This window comes from Furipterus horrens, unplaced genomic scaffold (assembly GCF_987537825.1).
Source record: "Furipterus horrens unplaced genomic scaffold, mFurHor1.1.pri manual_scaffold_12, whole genome shotgun sequence".
NCBI classification, from domain to species: domain Eukaryota; kingdom Metazoa; phylum Chordata; class Mammalia; order Chiroptera; family Furipteridae; genus Furipterus; species Furipterus horrens.
In genome coordinates, this window is record NW_028327182.1 from 47,210,195 (window position 1) to 47,230,695 (window position 20,501).

Genomic DNA, 20,501 nt, shown 5'->3' on the forward strand with positions numbered 1-20,501 from the left:
ATCACTATCCTCTCTGAGCAATGGACAAAGGAATTCGCCTGGCTATCTTTCAACTGCATTATTACAAATATCTCACGAGTAAATTTAAATACATTATCCCAGCCGACATTTACCTATTGTCAAGTCTCACAGAGGCGTTTTCAGTCCCCAGCAAGGATGACAAGAAAGAAATTGAAAAATGTCTCAGTTGGTAAACTCCTAGATCCATCGCCACTGGTCTACACCATTGGGATTTCATGCAATTGCAGCCAAAAACACCCTCGCGAGAAAAAAAAAAAAAAGGAATACCAGCAGCTTCGTTTGAGCTAGATAAAAATCTTCCAGCTTTCTGCAGCTCAGGGAGAAATAGAAAACAGCTGCCCTAATTTAAAAGAGACCGGCTTCTGGGGCTTGGCAATCCCAGAAAGATCCCGATCACAAGCTTCACAGATCAGCGGCCAGGCTCCACTAAGGTCTAGACTAGGGCTCTGGTCTCGGTGCAAAATATATGCAGGGAAGAGCTGTGGCAATTGGACAACACGCCATTGGAGCCGCCCCTTCTCCCTTCCCCACCCTCCTCCTGCTGCTCTGCCTTCCCCCGCCCCCAGCCTCCCGATTCCGTTTTTCTGTGGGCTGGCCTAGGCCGCAGTCGCAGGAGCCGGGGTACAGGGCCTCTGAGACGTCCACAACCTCGAAAAGCCGAACCACTGCTTCTGCAAAAAAAGTCAAGGGTCTCGGAAAAATACGACTGGGGCCCCAAACGTGCTTACGTTTATGGGAGTCTGACCCCAGTCCACGGAGCTGCCTGTCCCCACGGCTGCAGAACGGAGAAAGCTTCCTATTTGCAACCAGAACCGTCGGAGCTACTGGGCATGCCCAGTCCCACCGCTAGGACTTGCAGGAGCTCGAGTGTCTCGATTTCAATTATCTAGTTCTTACAGGCGGCAGTAAAGGGAGGATTTCATAGGCGGTGTTTTTTAAATAAAGATAATAACCAAATAGTAATAATACTTCTTTTTGAAAGCCAGTGAATTTTAGAGTGAAAAATCACATTTGCTTTTTGAGAAATACTACCTTTCTGTGAACTTAATGACTTGTAGAAACGAAACAAAAAGGGTTACATAGTCTGCTAGGCGTATATGTACTGAAGCAAAAGGGAATCTACCAGATAAAATCAAGTGGATCCTTCCAAAATGTCCCTAGAGTTATAAGCCTTAAAATCTCACCTCTTCTTCCACTTTATAGCTAAAAATATCAATCTACAAGTTGAATCCTCCATAGGTCTGTTTTCAGTAAGTCCCTAAGGCAAGTTTCTGAGAGTTAAGTGACTACGTATTCCTATAAACTCAGTCCTATAGAGGGTGCTGACATACAGTGCAGTATGTATTTCACCTTTTGGCAGCAATAACCAAAATAATTCCCTTCTCCAAATCCAAATCAAGAGATCTGTGTGTAAAATAGCTTAACCCCTTATGCATTTCCTCTATTAATCTGAAATATTTAAAGGAAAGCATCAAATGAGGTTACAATTTAATATACTAAAAATCTAAGGCCTTAAATTTGCTTGTAATTTATAGTTTGTAATTCGATACATTTAAGACGGCAAATTTAACCTCTACAATACTGCCCTCTGCTGGCATAATACTATACTACCACAACCAGAAAAAAATCACTACAGTTTTCTAATCCATAGGCAGATCGTATAATCATAAATAATTCCAACATAATATTGGACCATATATTCTACTTACAAACACATACACACAGACACATACAGAGAGTCTTGTCTTTTCTCTCTCAAACAAGCATTCTCCCTTAAGTAGTACCTTTTTAATTTAGGAAATTTCAATTGCCACCAGAGCCTTTCAGACATGCTTTTAAGTAGACCCAATACTGGCAGGGAGCATCTGCTTTTTAAAACTGTACAGAGTGGGACTTCGAGCCAAGATGGAGGCCTAGACAGGCACGCTGTGTCTCCCTCCACAACTAAGAAGAAATACAACTACCTCAAAACTAGAGACAACCAGAAGTTCCAGAAAACTGAGCTGCATGGAAGTTCAACAAACAAAGATATAAAGAAGAAATACTCATCCAGACAAGCAGGAGGGGCGGAGCTGGGGCAGAGAGAACACAGTGTGGTGGTGGCAGCAGCGGCGGCAGCATCAGGCCAGCGAAAAGTGCAGTGACATGTTTTTAAAAGTAGAGAGGGACACGTGGGGAGCGCTCGCAGAATCAGAACAGACTGCAGAATCAGAACAGACTGCACAGCTCACGCACAGTTCCAGTGCCAGGGAAAATAAAGCCTCATTGCTTACGACTGTGCAAACCGGTGGGGGTTGGGGCAGAGGAAGAAACAGTCGGTCTCTCAGTAGAGTCCACTTGTTTAAAGCATCCCCACGGTCCTAGAATGTCTGCAGACCCACTCACTCTTGGAACAACAGTGAGGGCAACAGCTAGAGAGGTGCCAGTCCCATAGGGGAGTGGGGAAAGTGCTTGAAAAGGGGGTGAGTGCTGAGCAAGAGGCATTGTTCCCTCTCAGACCCCTCCCTCACATACAGTGCCACAATGTAGTGAAATGTGTAGCCCTGTACTGACCAATACCTAAGGCTCCACCCCTTACAACATAATGGGTGCGAAAGCTCTACCTAAGACACAGAGGTAAACAAACACAGGAGCCTGTCAAGATGAGGAGACAGAGAAGTATGGCCCAAAAGAAGGAATGGATCAAGGCTTCAGTGATAGAACTAAGTGACAATGAAATAGACAAAGAGACTGCCAACCTAACAGATGTAGAGTTCAAAACACTGGTGATAAAGATGCTCACAGGCTTGACAGATATGCTTAAGTACGGCAAATGCATAAGGGAAAAAGTGAAGGCTATGATAAAAATACACACAAAACCAATGGCGAAGGGAAGGAAACCAGGGTTCAAATCAATGATATGGAATAGAAGAAAGAAGAAAACAGTCAGCTAGTACAGAATGAGGAAACAAGAATTGAAAAAAATGAGGAGAGGCTTAGGAACCTCTGGGACAACTTTAAATGTGGCAACATCCAAATCATATGTGTGCCAGAAGAAGAGGAAAAGCAAGAATTGAAAGCTTATGTGAAAAAATGATGAAGGAAAACTTCCCTAATTTGGGGAAGGAAATAGACATACAAGTCCAGGAAGCACAGAGAGTTCCAAACAAGCTAGCCCCAAGGAGGGCCACACCAAGACACAATATAATTAAAATGCTACAGATTCAAGATAAAGAGAATCTTAAAACCATCAAGAGAAAAGCAGAGAGTTACCTACAAAGGGGTGCCTATAAGACTATCAGCTGATTTCTCAAAAGAAACTTTGCAGGCAAGAAGTATTCAATGTGATGAAAAGCAAGGACCTACAACCAAGATTACTCTATCCAGCAAAGCTATCATTTAGAATGGAAGGGCAGATGAAGTGCTTCCTAGACAAGGTAAAGCTAAAGGAGTTCATCATCACCAAGCCATTATTATATGAAATGTCAAAGGGACTTACTTAAGAAAAAGAAGATCAAAACTATGAACATTAAAATGACAACAAACTCACAACTATCAACAACTGAATATAAAAAATGAAGATAAAATCCAACTAAACAAACCAGAATAGGAACAGAATCATAGGTATGGAGATCATTTGGAGGGTTATCATCTGGAAGAGGGAAAGGGAGAAATGGGGGAATGGTTCGGGGATTAAGAAGCATAATTGCTAGGAACAAAATAGGGGGAAGTTAAGAATAATATAGGAAAGGGTGAAGCCAAAGAACTATATGTACGACCCATGGACATGAACTAAGGGGGGTGGGGTTGCTGGAGGGAAGGGTGGTACTGGGCAGAGCGGAGCAAAGGGAAAAAAAATTGGGACTACTGTAACAACATAATCAATAAAATATACAAAAAAATTAAAAAATAATTTTAAAAAAACTGTACAGAGTGTTTATGAATCAAATATGGTGAATGTGGTAGATGACGGAAAGGGCAATTCTCTTTTGGGTTAAAAACCAAAAAGTGACTGACTATAAAGCAATAACATTTTTTATTGTAAGGTTCATATTATTCTCCCAATTTTAAAGCTTTGTTTTTGAATAACAAGTAACATTTGTTAGCATATTTATAATTTATAAAAATTTACATAATTATATATATATATATACACACTATCTCATGATAGAAATTTATTCGAGGAAGGCACCCATTTTTGGTAAAAAGAAACAGAGTAAGTGCAGCAGGCATATGGTCCCTATGTCTATGAATGCTTGCTAGACAGAATTATTACTACATAATAGTTTCTATATTTAAAAGTTAAAGTTATCACTAAAACTATCTGTAATTAGGTCTATTTACATATTTGAACTGCACAGGAAAAATTAAGGCATCATCTTAAGCTATAAAAGATCTGGAAAAAAAACACTTTAAGGTCATATAAAGAAATAAATTTAAAGTTTCCAGCTGAAGTTTAAATTACTGAATTAACTGAATTTTATTTATTCATGACGTTCTTGAACACATACAGAAAAGTTGGTTTTGTTTTCATTTCATTCATTTCGACTGATCATCCATTGTATTAAGCTACAAAAGCCAAAATACAAGCAACCATAGTCTTTTTAACCCAAGGAACATTATAGTCATCTCCAGTATTTTGGTTTTTAAATAAAATTATAAAAAAAAAAAGTCATTGTACATACATCCTTGAACATCTGTGTATATATTTCTTGAATATTTGCAGGGCCAAAAGATATACCACAAAAAAAAGATTAAAAACATATATTTTCATATATTTCAAATAAATGTGCTAATTTCCTTTAAAAATAGATTTTTAAGTGGAAACTAAAAGGTAATTTTAAAAAGAAGGCAAAGGAATTGGAGGAACATTCCTTGAAAGAAAACCCATGGGTCAGAAATTTCTGAAGCACAGACGGCTAGAATTACTATCAAAGATTCCTCTCTTCGTAAGACAAAATATCTGAGTCTAGTGCCTACCCAGAGCTCAAAGAAGACTGACTAGCCCAGAGGACAGGGAAAACACTACTCTGCCTCAAGGAGAGACTTTTAAGGGCATGAATGATAATAATGGCCTTCAGGCATTGGGAAGAGATCGGGTCTTACTCCAGTGGGGAATCTGGAACACAGGAAACAGCCTGGCCATTCCAGATTGGGTGTTTTGTTGTTGTTTTTCTGTTCTGTTTTGCCTAAAAGCCTTTTTACCTGGATTCCAATTCAATCACTTCTGTATATTGGTAGCATGCATGCTAGGATATGAGAAGAGGAGAAAGAGCAGGGCCTCTGTATTTCTAATCCAGTAATGTGCTTTTTTCTTTTTAACTTGATCTGACTTGACCATATAGGTAATAGTTGGGAAATCCATCACTCATGTAGGATAGTATATACCTCCCTGTCCAAAGTCTTTACGAATCTAAAGTAACTGCGAGGAAAGAGGCTAAAGCATATCTCCCTGCCCCTGACCAAATCACTGTTGTCTAGGGACTGCAGGTCACTTCCTCTTTCCTAGTTTACTCTCACTAGGCACTGGGAACAGGGTTACTAGTTTAGCAAACGAAACTATATAATTCTTAATTAAAGGTGACTTGTAGATAAACAACAAGTACAGTACTGTTTTAGTGTTGGGTCCCACATACTGTCAGAACAAGAAGCAATTCAAAAGAAATCAAAACAAGAAAATTCAACCTTATTTTAAATTTCCTTTATTTCTATAGAAAAGTTGGAAGATAAAGTTGAAAAAATCTTCTAAAAAGTAGAATAAAAGAAATAGAATTGAGAGATAAGAAACTATGGAATGAATCTAGGAGTTCCAGCATCAAAATAGAATGAGTTCCAAAAACACAGAGCAAAGGGAAGGAAATTATTTTTAAAATTAAATTTTTCCAGAAGTGAAGGGCACAAAAGTCACCAGATTCAATGACATGACCACCACAATAAGTGAAAAAAGCCCTATACCAAAGCACATCATCATGAAACTAAAGATCCCTCAGATAAAATCCTAAGAGCTTCTAAACAGAAAAAAAAACTAGTATCAGAATGGTTGCACTGGCTGCCAGAGAACAATGGAGAAAATGTCCTTAAAATTCTGGCAGAAAACGATTTTTCATTTGGCCAAATAATCATCTAAGCATAAAGGTAGAATAAAAACATTTTCAGACATATCAGAGACCAAGACAGAAACAAACCTAGATAAGGGGTTTAGGAAGATGAATAAATTCTAGAGATCTGCTATGCAACCTTGTACCTATAGTCAACAGTACTATGTTGTACATTTAAAACTTTGTGAAGAGCATGAATCTCAGGTTAAGTGTACTTACCACAATAAATAAAATGTTTAAAAATAAGATATGTTGTATATTTGAAAAGGAGAGAGAGAGAGAGACAGAGAGACAGAGAAAGAGAGAGAGAGAGAGAGAGAAAGGGCATGGCACACATGAACCCAGAACTGACTCAAATAGGGAAAGAAGGAAGGGAATCAACAACAGGATGATGCTGGAGGAAATCTCAAGATAATGGCTGCTAAGCAAGCCTAGGCAGTAGGCAGCACCTGGTCTGTAACGGGGCATAGGAAGATGGAAGCCTTTGGGAGGGACAGCTTCAGTGGTAATAAGCACAGAGATGATGATTTAAAACATTTGAGCAATTGAAGGATGCAGGGGAGCTACAAATAGAGATACGACAGATCAAATGGGACAATTAGTTAACTTTGAAGACAGTTTTACAGAAAACAATGGCAAGGAAAATAGTCTTCTTATAAATAAAATTTACATGATTACATTCATTTTTTATTGGTTTAACTTTGGAAAGGTAACTGTGCTGGGAAGGTGGTGGCAAGGAAAACGTGTGGTAAGAATGGTTTAAAAGTGCTAAATCCTAACCTACTAGTTGTAACTTGATTAGAAAATATTACAATTGAAAAAGGAAGAAATGACAGTATAAATATATTATAGAGATGTGTAGATAAATATGAGAAGACATAAAAATGAAAAGTGGCTGCTTCTGAGAAATACACTGGGGGACTAAAAAAGAGCAACTGCTAATATTTTTTTTCTATTCACCCTATTTGATCTTTAGGTATGTAGAGGTATTTCTTTGATTGAAAAAACACTTTAAAATAAAAATGAGAGAACAGGGATCCTCTGCTCCCAGGCTTCAGCTGATCACGTATCAGTACATGTATGGGAGGAAATTACCTGAGGCTGGGGAAAGAGCCACACCATAGAAGCAGGCAGGACAATTTTTGGAAATCACATAGGATCGGGAATAGTTTGTGTTACTACCAGCTTGAAAAAGAAGGAATTATAAACACAGGGTACCAGATATTCAGAAGGATTATGCCAAAGCAGTGGGGAAAAATTAGTTCTAGACTAAAGGGTGTTTTGGTCTTGTAAGTAATTTAAAAGGAAGGCTTGAAAAGATCAAACTGTTTCCAAGTAACTTAATTTTGTCCCAAAGCAGAGCTCAAGGATATTAAATAAAATACAGTTAGCATTCAGTAATTCACAATGCCTGGCATCTACTGAAATATACCAGGCATACAACAAGCAAGGAAATATGATTTCTAATGAGGAAGAATACCAATCAATCAGAATGGCCCATAGATGACAAAGATGATACAATGTCTAGACAAGGACAATAAAACAAGCATACTTTATATGTTCAAGAAGGTGGAGGAAAACAGCGTATTAAGTAGAGATATGGATGGTATAAAGAAAACCCAAATTAGATTTATGAAACTGAAAAATACAATGTTTGAAAAGAAAAATACACTGCATGGGATTAACAGTAGATTTAAAAGGGCTGAAGAAACATTAGTGATATATTAGCAACAAAAACGATCCAAAATAAAAGAGAAAAAAGTTTTAAAAAGAAAGTAACATTAAATTGTGGGCCGGAATCAAGTAAATATATGTAGCAAAGTCCCTAAAGAAGAAAATAAGGAAGGAGAGAGGAAAAAAGATTTGAGGAAATAATGACAATTTTCCTCAAATTTTATTAAAACAATAGATCCAAGAAGCTAAATAAACCTCAAGCAAGAGAACAGGGAAGAAAACTAAAACAGGTATATCATAATCAAATAGCTTAAAACCAGTGATAAAAAAAAAAGTCCTAAAAGCAGCCAGAGAAAAGAAGTAGATAATATACCAGAGCAGCATAGATAAGAATGGTAGCAGACTTCTGGTGGGAAACAGCCAGAAACTAGATAGAAGATAGTGCAGCAATATCTTTAAACTGCTGAAAGAAAAATGTTTTAAAACCATCAACCTACAATTCTATGTCCAGTGAAAATACCAGTCAAAATGGAGTTGAGCCAGTGGTTGGAGCATCAGACCAAAAGGTTGTGGGTTTGATTCTTGGTCAGGGCACTTGCCTAGGTTGCAGGTTTGTATGAAAGGCAACCCATTGATGTTTCTCTCTCACATCAATGTTCTGTCTCTTTGTCTCTCTGTCTCTGTCTCTGTCTCTCTCTCTCTCCCCGCTTTTCCCTCTCCACCACCCCTAAAATCAATAAGTGTGTCTTGGGTGAAGCAAAAAAGAATAATGATATATTTTTTAAATGAAGGTGAAATTCATTTTTTAAAACATATAAAAGCTGGAACTATTCATCATTGACAGACCTACACTATAAGAAATTTTAAAATAAGTCCTTCAGGCAGAAGGAAAAATGATACCAACAGGATCTCTAGACCTACACAATAAATGAACATCACTAGAAAGAGTAAATAAGTGGTTAAATACAAAAAAAAATCCCTATTTAAATGTCTTTTAAAAGATAAATGACTGTTTAAAGCAAAAATAACAATGTATGGGGGTCATAAGATATGTAAAAATCAAATAAATGGCAAAAATAGAACACACGCTAAGAGGCCTTCTAACTTTAAAGAAGACTGTGATAAGAATGTGCAGTTGACCCTTAAACAAATGGGTTAGAACTGCACAGTCCACTATTATGAGGATTTTTTCATAAACACCTGTACTGTTGTCACTGTGACTGGTGTAGCTCAGTGGGTTGGGCATCATTCCCACAAACAGAAAGGTCGCAGGTTTGATTCCTGGTCAGGGTATATGCTTGAGTTGTGGGCCAGGTCCCTGGTTGGGGACATGTGAGAGGCAACTAATAAATTTTTCTCTTACACATCGATGTTTCTCTCCTTCGCTTTCTCCCTTCCCTCCCTCTCAAAGAATAAAATAAATAAAACCTTTAAAAAAATACTTATACTTAAATTTCCAGTTGGGAGTCTTCAGAAACAGGCCAACTATATTCATTGAATTGATCTTCCTCATTTTACATACTGATCCTGAGTATCTGTCGATTTTGGTATCTACAGAGGTCCTGGGACCAATCCCCCAGATACCAAGTGACAACTAAGTTTTCATGGAGTCAAAAGTTATATGCGATTTTTGACTACACAAAAGTCTGTACCCCTAGCCCCTTGGTTGTTCAAGGGTCAACTGTATACTGTAAACTAATAAAACAACTGAAAGAACAGTACAAAGAGTTATAGCTAATAATTCAATAAAGGAGAGAAAATGGAGTCATAATAAAAAATACAATCTAACAGAAGACAGAGTAAGAGAAAAAGAGGAATAAAGAACAGACTTAAAAACAAATAGCAAGACAGATTTAAACCAACTATAGCAATAATCACAATAAATGTAAATGTTGTTCTCAATTAAGCATTTTAATTAAAAGGTAAAGATTGTCAGATTGGATTAAAGAAAAAAACCAAGACCCAACTATATGCTGCCTGTAAGAAATATACTTTAAATATAAAGGCATAAATAGGTAAAATAAGAGAATGCAAGAAGATATTCCATTTTCTTAATCATAAAACACTGAAGTGGCTACACTCTTCAAATAAAATGGACCAAAGATCATTTCATAATAAATAAAAGGGTCAATTCATCAATGTCATAAAAATCCTAAATGTTTACACACTGATAACAGAGCTCCAAAATACATAAAGCAAAAACTGAGAGATTTGCAATGAGAAATAGAAAAATCCACAATTAAACTTGGAATTTTCAATATATTCTTTCAATAAGTAAAAGAACAAGTAAGAAAAAAATAAGAATAAAGAACACTTGAATCAATACTTGACCTAAATGGTTTTGTAGAACATTTCATGAAATAAAAGCAGAATACACAGGTGTTTCAAGCACACAATGAATTTTTACCAAGATACACCATATTCTGATCCATAAATCAAGTCTCAATAGATGTAAAAGGATTCAAATAATATAAAGTATGTTTTATGAGCACAATGGGATTAAAGTAGAAATCAGATTATCAGGAAAATCTCCAAATATTTAAAAATAAAGTAACTCATATCTAAATAAACCAGTGGTTCTCAACCCCCCTAATGCCGCGACCCTTTAATACAGTTGCTCATGTTGTGGTGACCCCCAACCATAAAATTATTTTCGTTGCTACTTCATAACTGTAATTTTGCTACTGTTATGAATCATAATGTAAATATCTGATATGCAGGATGTATTTTCATTGTTACAAACTGAACATAATTAAAGCATAGTGATTAATCACAAAAACAATATGTAATTATATATGTGTTTTCCGATGGTCTTAGGCGACCCCTGTGAAAGGGTTGTTTGACCCCCAAAGGGGTCGCAACCCACAGGTTGAGAACCACTGAAATAAACCAAGGGTTGACCCTAACGGATGTGGCTCAGTGGGTTGGGCCTTGTCCCACTTGCCAAAAGGTCACCGGTTTGATTCCTGGTCAGGTCACATGACTGGGTTTTAGGCCAGGTACCCAGTTGAGGGCCTGCAAGAGGCAAACGAATGAAGTTTCTCTTGCACATCGATGTTTTCTTCTCTTTCTCCCTTCCTTCCCCTCTAAGTAAATAAATAAATAAATGAAACCTTTAAAAATATATAACCCACAGGTTAGCGAGTATTTTGAACAAAATTAAAATAAAAATACAACATATTAATTTTATCATAATAAATTTAACAACTTAGACAAAATGGATAAATTTCTAGAAAGACAAAAACTACCAAAAAACTCACCTGAGGAGAAATACATAACAAATAGATCTGTATCTATTTTAAAAATTAATTTGTAATTTAAAATCTTACTACACAAAAACTCAGACCCTGAGGGTTTCACTAGTCAATCCCACTAAACATTTAAGGAAGAAATAATGCCAATTCTACACAAACTCTTCCAGAATATTGAAGAGAAAATGCTTCCTAATTCATTCTATGAGACCAGCATTACTCTAATACTAAAATTAGACAAAAAGATTATGAAAAAGAAAAAGAAAATTATGGACAACAGCCCTGATGAATAGATGTAAAAATTCTTAACAAAATTTTAGCAAATTGAACCCAACAATATATTAAAAGGATAATAAATACATCATGACCAAATGGCAATTATCCTGAACATGCAAAACTCACTCTATCAAATGACTAATGATTGACTCTATCAACAGACTAAAGAAAAAAATTATAGGATCATTTCAATAGATGCAGAAAAAGCAATTTGACAAAATTAAACATCCATTCATGATTTAAAAAAAAAAACTTTCCGAAAAATATTAAAGGGTTCTTCTTTGGCCTTGATAGAAGACAGCTACCAAAAAATCCAACTGGTACCACACTTAACAGTGAAAGAGTAAATGGTTTTCCCCTAAGACTGAAATGAAACAAGGCAAAATTGTCCACTCTCAGCACTCTTAGTCAACATCATACTGCAGTAATTGGCAGGCAATAAGGCAACACACACATAAGAAATAAAAGGCATCCAGATTAGAAAGGAAAAATAAAACCATCCCTATTCTGTTCACAGATAATGATTGTCTATGTGAAAAATCCCAAAAAATGCACCAGTAAACTACTAGGACTAACAAGAAGCATGTTTATCAATGTCACAAGATATAAGTTCAATATAGAAAAAAATCAATTGTATTTCTATATATTGCCATGAATAAGTGAAACTTTAAAGTTTCATTTACAGTATCATAAAAATACATGAAATAGTTATAAATCTATAAAACACATATTGAAAACTATAAAACATTGGTAAAAGAAATCAAAGAGACCCAAATAAATGGTGAGATATACCATGTTCATTTTTAAAAGCCTTACTACCAATACTGTTAATCTTTCAATTCCCCCACCCCAAACTAATGTATAGATTCAATGTAATCCCAATCAAAATCCCATCAAGACTTTTTATAGAAAATAACAAAGCATTTCTAAAATGTAGATATAAAGACAAAGGAACTGGAATAACAAAAAACTGAACCCCCTACCTAACCTTAAGACTTTCTGTAAGGCTAACCTCATCAAAATAGGATGGTATTGGCAAAGGCCAAACATATAGAGCAATGAAACAGAACAGGGAGGACAGAAATAGACCCACACATTTATGGGAAATTGATTTCTGACAAAGATGTAAAGTGATTCAGTGCAGAAAATAATCTTTTCAACAAATAGTAGTGGAACAACTGGATAGCCATATACAGAAACAAAATGAAACAAAACAAAAAACCAACTTAATCCATTCCTCCCATCATATGAAACATTAACTTCAAATGGATCATAGACCTAAATGTAAAATCCAAAACCATAAAACTTATATAAGAAAACAGAAGAAATCTTTGAGACTTTGGATTAGGCAAAGATTTCTTAGATATAACAACAAAAGTACGTTCCATAAAGGAAAAATATCAATAAACTGGACTTAATAAAAATGAAGAATTTCTGTTCTTTAAAAGACACTGTTAGAAGAACAAAAAGACAAACTATAGAACATTATTAAATATTGCAAGTCACCTATCTTATAAAGGACCTATAGCTAAATTATATAAAAAACTCACAAAAGTCAATAGCAAGAAAACCCAATTTTTAAAAAAACTGTGGGCACAAGATACTTTATCAAAGAAGATATATGAATGATAAATAAGCACAAAGAAAAAGTAGACACCATTAATCATGAGAAATGCAACTAAAACCATAATGAGATACCACTACACACCTGCTAAAATTAAAATTAAAATTAAAACATTTAAACCTAAAAATACCAACTGTTGATGAGAACGCAGGACAATTAAAATGGTCATATATTAATGGTAAGAATGCAAAATAACTCAACCACTTTGTGAAAGAGTGCAGTAGTTGTTCGTAAGCAGACACACTTTCCATAAAACCCAAAAATCCTGTTATTAAATTAAGCGAAAAGAAATATATATTCTTACAAAAATGTGTCCATTGAGTGGCTTTATCATAATCAAAACTGGAAACAACCCAAATGTCATTTAACTGGAGAATGGATAAAAATGTGGTACGTCTATATAATGGAATACTACTCTGCAATAAAAAGAAATTAATTGCTGATACATGTAATAACATGAATGAATCTCAACTATAATGTGATAAGTGAAGGAAGCCAGATTCAGAAGGTTGCAAACTATGATTCCATTTATATGACATTCTAGGAAAGGCAAAATTAGAGGGACAGACAATAGATCAGAAATTGCCAGGCCATTGGGATAATAGAGGGGAGGTTTTTGTAGGTGACAGAACTGTTTCATATCTTGACTGTGGTGGTAGTGCAACCACTGCTTGTGATTGTCAGAACTTGTAGAACTGTATACCAAAGAGAGAAACTTCACTGTACATAAATTAACTAAAAAATGAGAGGGAGAGAAAGTGGCTGCCCCTACGTAGCAGACTGGGGAGAATAAAAAAAAAAAACTGCTTTTTTAAAAAATTAATTTGACTTAACCTTTATATATATGCACATCTGTTTTTTTATTGTGGTAAAACACATGCAGCCTAAAATTTACCATCTTAATCATTGTTAAGCATACAGTTCAGTAGCATTAAGTATATATACATTGTTGTGAAACAGCTCTCCAAAACTTTCATTTTGCATATCTGAAACCACATCCATTAAATAATCTCCACCCGAGCCCCAGTAATCACCACTCTGCTTCCTGTTTCTAGAAATTTGACTACGTTAGACCTTGTACCTGTATTATTTTGATTAAAAATACTTTAAAGTAAAAGCAAAGGAGAAAAAAGCTATTAAAGAAAAGTGTTAATACAAGGACTTAAATACTTTCATTGAAGACAGTTAAAAATGTCTTCTTTATAACTAGTTAATTGCTCTATAATCATATAAAGTGTATTATTTAGTTTGAATTTTAAACTCTAATTTTGTTTTGTTCATAAAGCTATCAAGTTCCTTGGTGATTAATCTGCAAGAGAACTGAGATATATTGATGCTACAGGTTTCCCTACATCGCATATTAGTGTTAACAGACTTAAAAAAAAAAAAATGCTTGTGTGAGAATTTTAAAAATCCTAACAAAATAATAACGAATTTAAATATAACCTTTTATTTATACACACACACATATACAGTGTATAAGGCCCTCTGTATACTTTTCTGTATATTTTCTCTCTGAATATTTATGATTGCTGTTACTGTTACAATTCTAGAAACAATGTCTAGTTCTCCCATATGTATATGAATATGCCTCTATTTCTTTGCCTTATTTAACATAACTAATAATTCTAAAATATGCTAAAAATAATCAATGCCTTTAAGCAATAGAATTCAAACGGTTAACACTTTTTTTTTACTTTTTGTCTTTATGAAAATAAGCTCCTGAAAGCCAAATTTCTTCATAAATTACTACTTGTGTTTAATAGTAAATTATGAAAATCAAGAGCCATGCATTCAAGGGGCTTTACAGATTTATAAGCCAAATGATATTCTATATAAGATTTCTGAAGACGTGAGAAGTTGTCCTGCTTATGATTTGCTATTTCGAGAACCTCATGCAAGTCTCCTATCAAAAATGAACCCTATTTCTATCTTACCTTTGCATAGCTATAGAAAACAGATGCTTCAAACTTGTGCTTCTTAAAAGTAATAAGTTACTTTGAGCTAATTTTCCAAGTTAATTCCAGAAGATAGCAACAATAAGCAGTACAGAAATAAGAGCCAACAGGAACTAGCTCAACTGTTATTCTATGCATACAGACCACCTAGGGCCATTAAAGTCCATCCTGTAGGGATCCTAAAACAATAAGATGAAGCTCAACTGGGGAGTTTTATTTATGAAGGTGAAGATAAATTCTAGGGTATCACACAGCTACTGGAATTTCTAATGCAGTATAGACTTAGGTAAGCATTAACAAATTGGAAAAGATAACTTTTCGTGTGCTAGGGACAAAGTGAGTGTTTAATAAATACCTTTTGCTTTGATCAATTTTATGGTCTCTCTATACTCCAGCTCAGCAACTTCAATGGGGGCTGAGGGTTTCTTTAATTGATCTATTCAGAAATTTAGAGTTGAAATGGCTCTTAGAGATCATCTAATTCTAATTTTCTTATTCTGCAGATTTAGAAATGGAAGCTCAAAGACGCGTGTTTGGCCCAGAGTTTATCTAATTAATTGTAGGGTGATGCATAAAATTAACTTCTGATTCAATTTACTGTCCTCTAGACTGGCAGACTAGGAATTCCAGATTCACATATGTAGATCTAAACTAAGGAATATCAGAGTTGAAAGAGCAAAGAAATGGTAGAGTGACATCCCTCCTACCAATGTCAATGGAACCTTGGCAATCTTCTAAAGCCACCCATTTTACAGATGAAGAAACCAGCTCTGCGTCTGTGTGGAGACCAAAGCCAGAGACCCATTTGGCATGTGAGCTGGACAGCCTACATTTCTAGGCCTTGTCCTGAGTAGACAAGCTGAGCCCCTGGTAAGAGCTGGCCCTCCTGAGCTTCATACTATTAGATTATGATGCTGGAGAGGCTGATGGGCACTCAGATCAGTCCCAGTGCCAGAGAGTTCCACAGTCACTGGGAAGGTCCTGTCCTGGCAGTGAGGGGGGCTCACCACAAACACAGACACAGCCTGCTGACAGGCATGTTACTTTGTGAACATGCCTAAGAATGATTTTCAAACTGCTTTCAGAAGCCCTGACAGTTCCCTGGAGAGCCCTTGAGAGCTGTGAGAAGGGCCTGGCAGAATGCAAGTGGCCCAGAGAGAATGAAGCTCACTCCTAAAGGAACACAGGCTGTGTTCCCAAGGTTTGTGGCTGGAAACAAGAGGAGAAAGTGGTCTTATCAGCATTGAGAACCTCTGTGGCTTCCCAGTATAGTGTCCACAGATCTTTGCTCTTAGTAAATCACCTGGTATCTCCTTCCCAGAACTTCCCCAGAATGTGATTCTGGCATTACTACATTGTCCTTTACTCACAAGTAAGACTAAGAAGACAATATATTGAAAATAATAAAGTATCATAAAAAGTACTGAGTGGGCAACTAAAATCAACAGGGTGGGAAATATAAATTTACAAGGATCATTTAAGATCACTTTTTAGTATTTAAACTTACTACCAACCACTATAAAAGAAATGGTCACTAATAATACATCTGGCTAGAAGGATACAAACTAGACTAAAACATTCTTCTACACATTAGCACTCTAGGCATTCCTTCATTCATTTATTCATATTTATTTAACACTGAGCACCTACATTTATTTAGGTTTGGCACTAAAATTATCAAGACAAATAAGAGACAGCCCCACTTTCAATGACCCCAAGGGCAAACGAGAGTATGAGGGAGAGAAAGATATGTGAAATCTGGTATTACTTGGGTATATATAAAGAATGACGGTCAGCAGAAAGAAGCCAGGGGATGGTTTCCAAGTGCATAAGCCTCTACTTCCAGGCCCTGAAAGACAAGTGGGGCTATCCAGTTGGACCACAAGGTACAGAGAGAATGAGAACACTATGAAAATGCCATGGCCAGCAAAAAGCCTGGGTCATGAAGTAGCAGGATGAGTTTGGACACCTAGCAGTAGTGGCTAGGAAATAGGAAGCTGGGGATTAGTGGTGGGAGATATAAAGAAAAGCAGTAAAAGGAAAACTAGTTGAACACAGGCTGGGGCCTCATAGGCTGTGTAATAGAGATCAGACTTTAGTCTGAGGGCATAAAAGGATTTTAAGCAGGCAGGTAACACGATGGGATCTGTGTTTTAGCAGGGTCACCCTGCCCACAATGTATAAGACTAAAGGAAGTGCAACTTGAAGTAAAAGGAATGAAATTATGAGGGCCAGAACCAAGAAAAGAAGGGGATATAGAGAGAAAACGGGAATAAATTCATAAGATATTTGAGAGACAGAATTGACAGGACTGGTTCATGGGAGGTAAGAGAGGTAAGAGGACTCCCAGTCTTTCTGAATCATGTGAATGAGTGGAAAGTGATGCCGTTCACCAGGACGACACTGAAGTTAGGGGGAGGAGCTGGTTCTGGGCAATAGCATTGACAGGACACTAAACTGTGGGAAATACGGTTTGGGAACTTAGGAGAGATCTGGCTTGAGAAAAATATTTGGAAGATATAAGATAGTAGTAAATAACCATGGGAGTGGATGAGATTACTTCAGGAATATGTACTGGAATGATATGGTAGAGCTGAGAGGTTGCAAGTCTCTGGGCAGCCAGTTGGCATGGCAAAGACACCCGAGTTTTCTGTGAGTCTAGTGAACACCACAGAAGTTTGCTAAGCTTGAGCCATTTTGCAAGAAATTTGTCCAGGAGAGTAGCCTACTCAGTGAAGAGACCAAGAAGCAAGATGAAGGTAATTTGAGTGTGGAGGGGGTGGGGAATGAAGAGATCAGATTGGATTTTCAGTGTCAAGGGTTCTCCAAAGAATAACCAAGTGAGTCCTATGAGAGTTCACAGGTGAATGATAGCCTCACAGAAAGAGCCAACAGCTAGTCAGACAGACAGAGGCAGATAGAATAGCAGTTGCAACCAACACAGAGAAGTGGGACACTACAAGAGCTGACACACAGAAACTTCTGTCCCTCTGTGCTCCCTCCCCACCCAATGCTAGTGCACTACTGAGAAGAGGAAGGGGAACAGCATGTGACAGCCAAACAACACCCCCATCCCAAGGTGCCAGGATCCAGACTGTTTTTCCCCCCTTTCAGGGGTAACATTGGGCAGAGAGAAAGGCTTGGATTCTAACATGAGTCAAGTTTCTTATTTTTAAATTGTTTTTATTTTTTATTATAGTTGACACACAATATTATATTAGTTTTGAGTGTACAACATAGTAATTCATAAGGTTTATTTACCTTACAAAGTTATCACCATGGTAAGTCTAATACCATCTGTCAAAGTACAAGGTTTTTAGAATATTATTGGAGAATCAAGTGAAGAGCTGATTTTTTTTTAACTGTTTAAATAACCAAATTTTACTAGAAAGTGATGGAAATAGGTTGACCTGCTGATGAGGAAGCCTGTTACCAATGTGAAAGGGAGAGACAACAGAATATTAGCAATAATGAGAAGAAATATAAACAAACCATAACATGTTTATTCTCCCCAACAAGTTGAGGCACTTCAGCAAATACATAATATGTGAGATAGTGTCAGTACTCAGAAAACAAATTAAAGAATAGAAACAGGGGTATGCATCATCAGAGATGGTAAAATTTCAAATAAAGTCATCAAGGAAGGCTTCTTGAAGAAAGTGAGTTTTGAGTAAAGACCTGAAAGAAATGAAGCAAATAATCATGAAAGATCTTTTTAAACACAGAGAACAAGAGGATAAAATGCTCATCTGATATTCAAGAGTCCTAATAAAGTCAAGCCACCATGAAGTCTCATGGGATCGTGCAGTAAGCAATATATGATCCAAGAGCTCTTGCTTGCTCTGCTATCTTGGTATTCCAAAATACTCTTGGAGAAGAACATTTACTAAGATCAGAACTATGATACACACAAGCATTTAAGAATCACTGCTGGGTATTTAATAGCAATACAGCAATATGTATTATATACTACCTTGTATTCTCCTAAACTAGTTTCTTCAAATATTATTTTGGGGTGCTTTTTACCTTCCAATAAAAACTCAAATCTGGAAAAACAAGATGGCGGAGGAGTAAGTGGAAGCTACACTAACTTCCTCCCAGAACTAGTCTGGATTTACAACGTAATTTTGGAGAAATCATCTGGAATAACCAACCGAACACCAGCTGGAGAGAAGTCTTATAACCACGGAGAGACAGAAAAGGCCGCTACATCACAACGTGACCGGTAGGGAGTGCGGAGACGTGGAAGGGCTGGCTGGGCTCACACGGGTGGCAGCTGAAGGGACTGAGAAACAGCTCAGCAGCCGGGGATTCCCCCTGAGAAGGGCAGGGTCTAAACCCCCAGCTGAACTTCCCAGCCTACAGCAACAGAGTGGAAAGTAAAATAGTATCCAGCTGAGAAAAGCGAAAAGCCACAGGGTTTCTTGCTAGCCGGAGAGAAACAGCTGGAGAAAAAGAGCTCTTAAGCGGATCACATACGAAAATATTTTGGTCCCCACTTACCCTGGGCTCAAGCGGAGGAAAGGCAGAGAGGACTGGAGATGCTTGGGGAGAGTTTGGTGTGGTGGCTTTGAGGGGAGAGCTGGGGAAGTGGCCGGCCGGGTCCCTGGGCTGACTCATCCCCACACTGCAGGCAGACCATTCCCGGCCAAGTGGCGTCAGCCTGAGGGGAAGCAAAGGCCCTGCCTACAGAAATTAAGCTGCCACACCCACGGTCCTTAGGCCTGACAGCTAATCACAGATTGAATAGATTAACAACTAAAGAAGCCAGACAAAGGCAGTAGATCCCTGGAAGTCTCCAACAGGCTGCCTAGGCCCAGACTGGTACAGGATCTGACGCCACCAGGGGCAGATCCAGGAAGTGCAGATCATTCTAAGAAGCACCAACAAACAATAGGAGTCACAAAAATGGGGAGACAGAGAAACAACACCCCATCAAAAGGAAAGGTAGAGTCCCCAGAAAGAGTGCTAAATGAAATAGAGGGGAGCCAACTATCAGATATGGAATTGAAAGCATGTATTATGGAGAAGCTCAAGGAGCTCAGCGGAAACTACAAAGAACTCCAGAAAAACTACAGTGAACTCCAGAAGAACTATAAGGAACTTACTGAGAATTATACCAGCATCAAAAAGGACATGGAAGCTATCAATAAGAGCCAGGAGGAAATGAAGAATACGATCTCTGAATTGAAGAACACAGTAGAAGGAATTAAAAACAGGCTAGAGGAAGCAGAAAATCGGATCAGCGAGCTGAAGGACAACATAGACAAAAACTCACAGACAGTGCAACAAAATGAAAAAAGGCTGAACAAGACTGAAGAGGCTCTAAGACAGCTGCAGGACAACATGAAACGTAATAATATCCATAACATAGGAATTCCAGAAGGAGAAGAAGAAGAGCAAGGGATAGAAAACCTCTTTGAAAAACTAATGACAGAAAACTTCCCTAACATGAAGAGAGAAAGAATCATGCAAGTCCAGGAAGCACAGAGGGTCCCAATGAAGATGAACCCCAACAAGCCCACTTCAAGACACATCATAATTAAAATGGCAACATTCAAAGACAAAGAGAGAATCCTAAAAGCAGCAAGAGAGAAACAACTAATAACATACAAGGGAG

The 20,501-nt window shown here is 37.2% G+C and overlaps 1 protein-coding gene across 3 annotated transcripts in view; it reads right to left on the minus strand.

The window, feature by feature from the left end:
- TSC22D1 (TSC22 domain family member 1) overlaps positions 1–20,501 on the minus strand; it is a 161,142-nt gene that overhangs the window by 10,409 nt on the left and 130,232 nt on the right. The window contains exon 1 of one of the 3 annotated variants that reach the window (XM_090258063.1): positions 114–483. The exons of the other annotated variants lie outside the window; for them this stretch is intronic. Coding sequence (XP_090114189.1) covers positions 114–238 — 125 coding nt within the window. The 5' untranslated portion in view covers positions 239–483. Of the gene's footprint in view, positions 1–113; positions 484–20,501 lie in introns of those variants that run through there. 3 annotated transcript variants of the gene reach the window in all.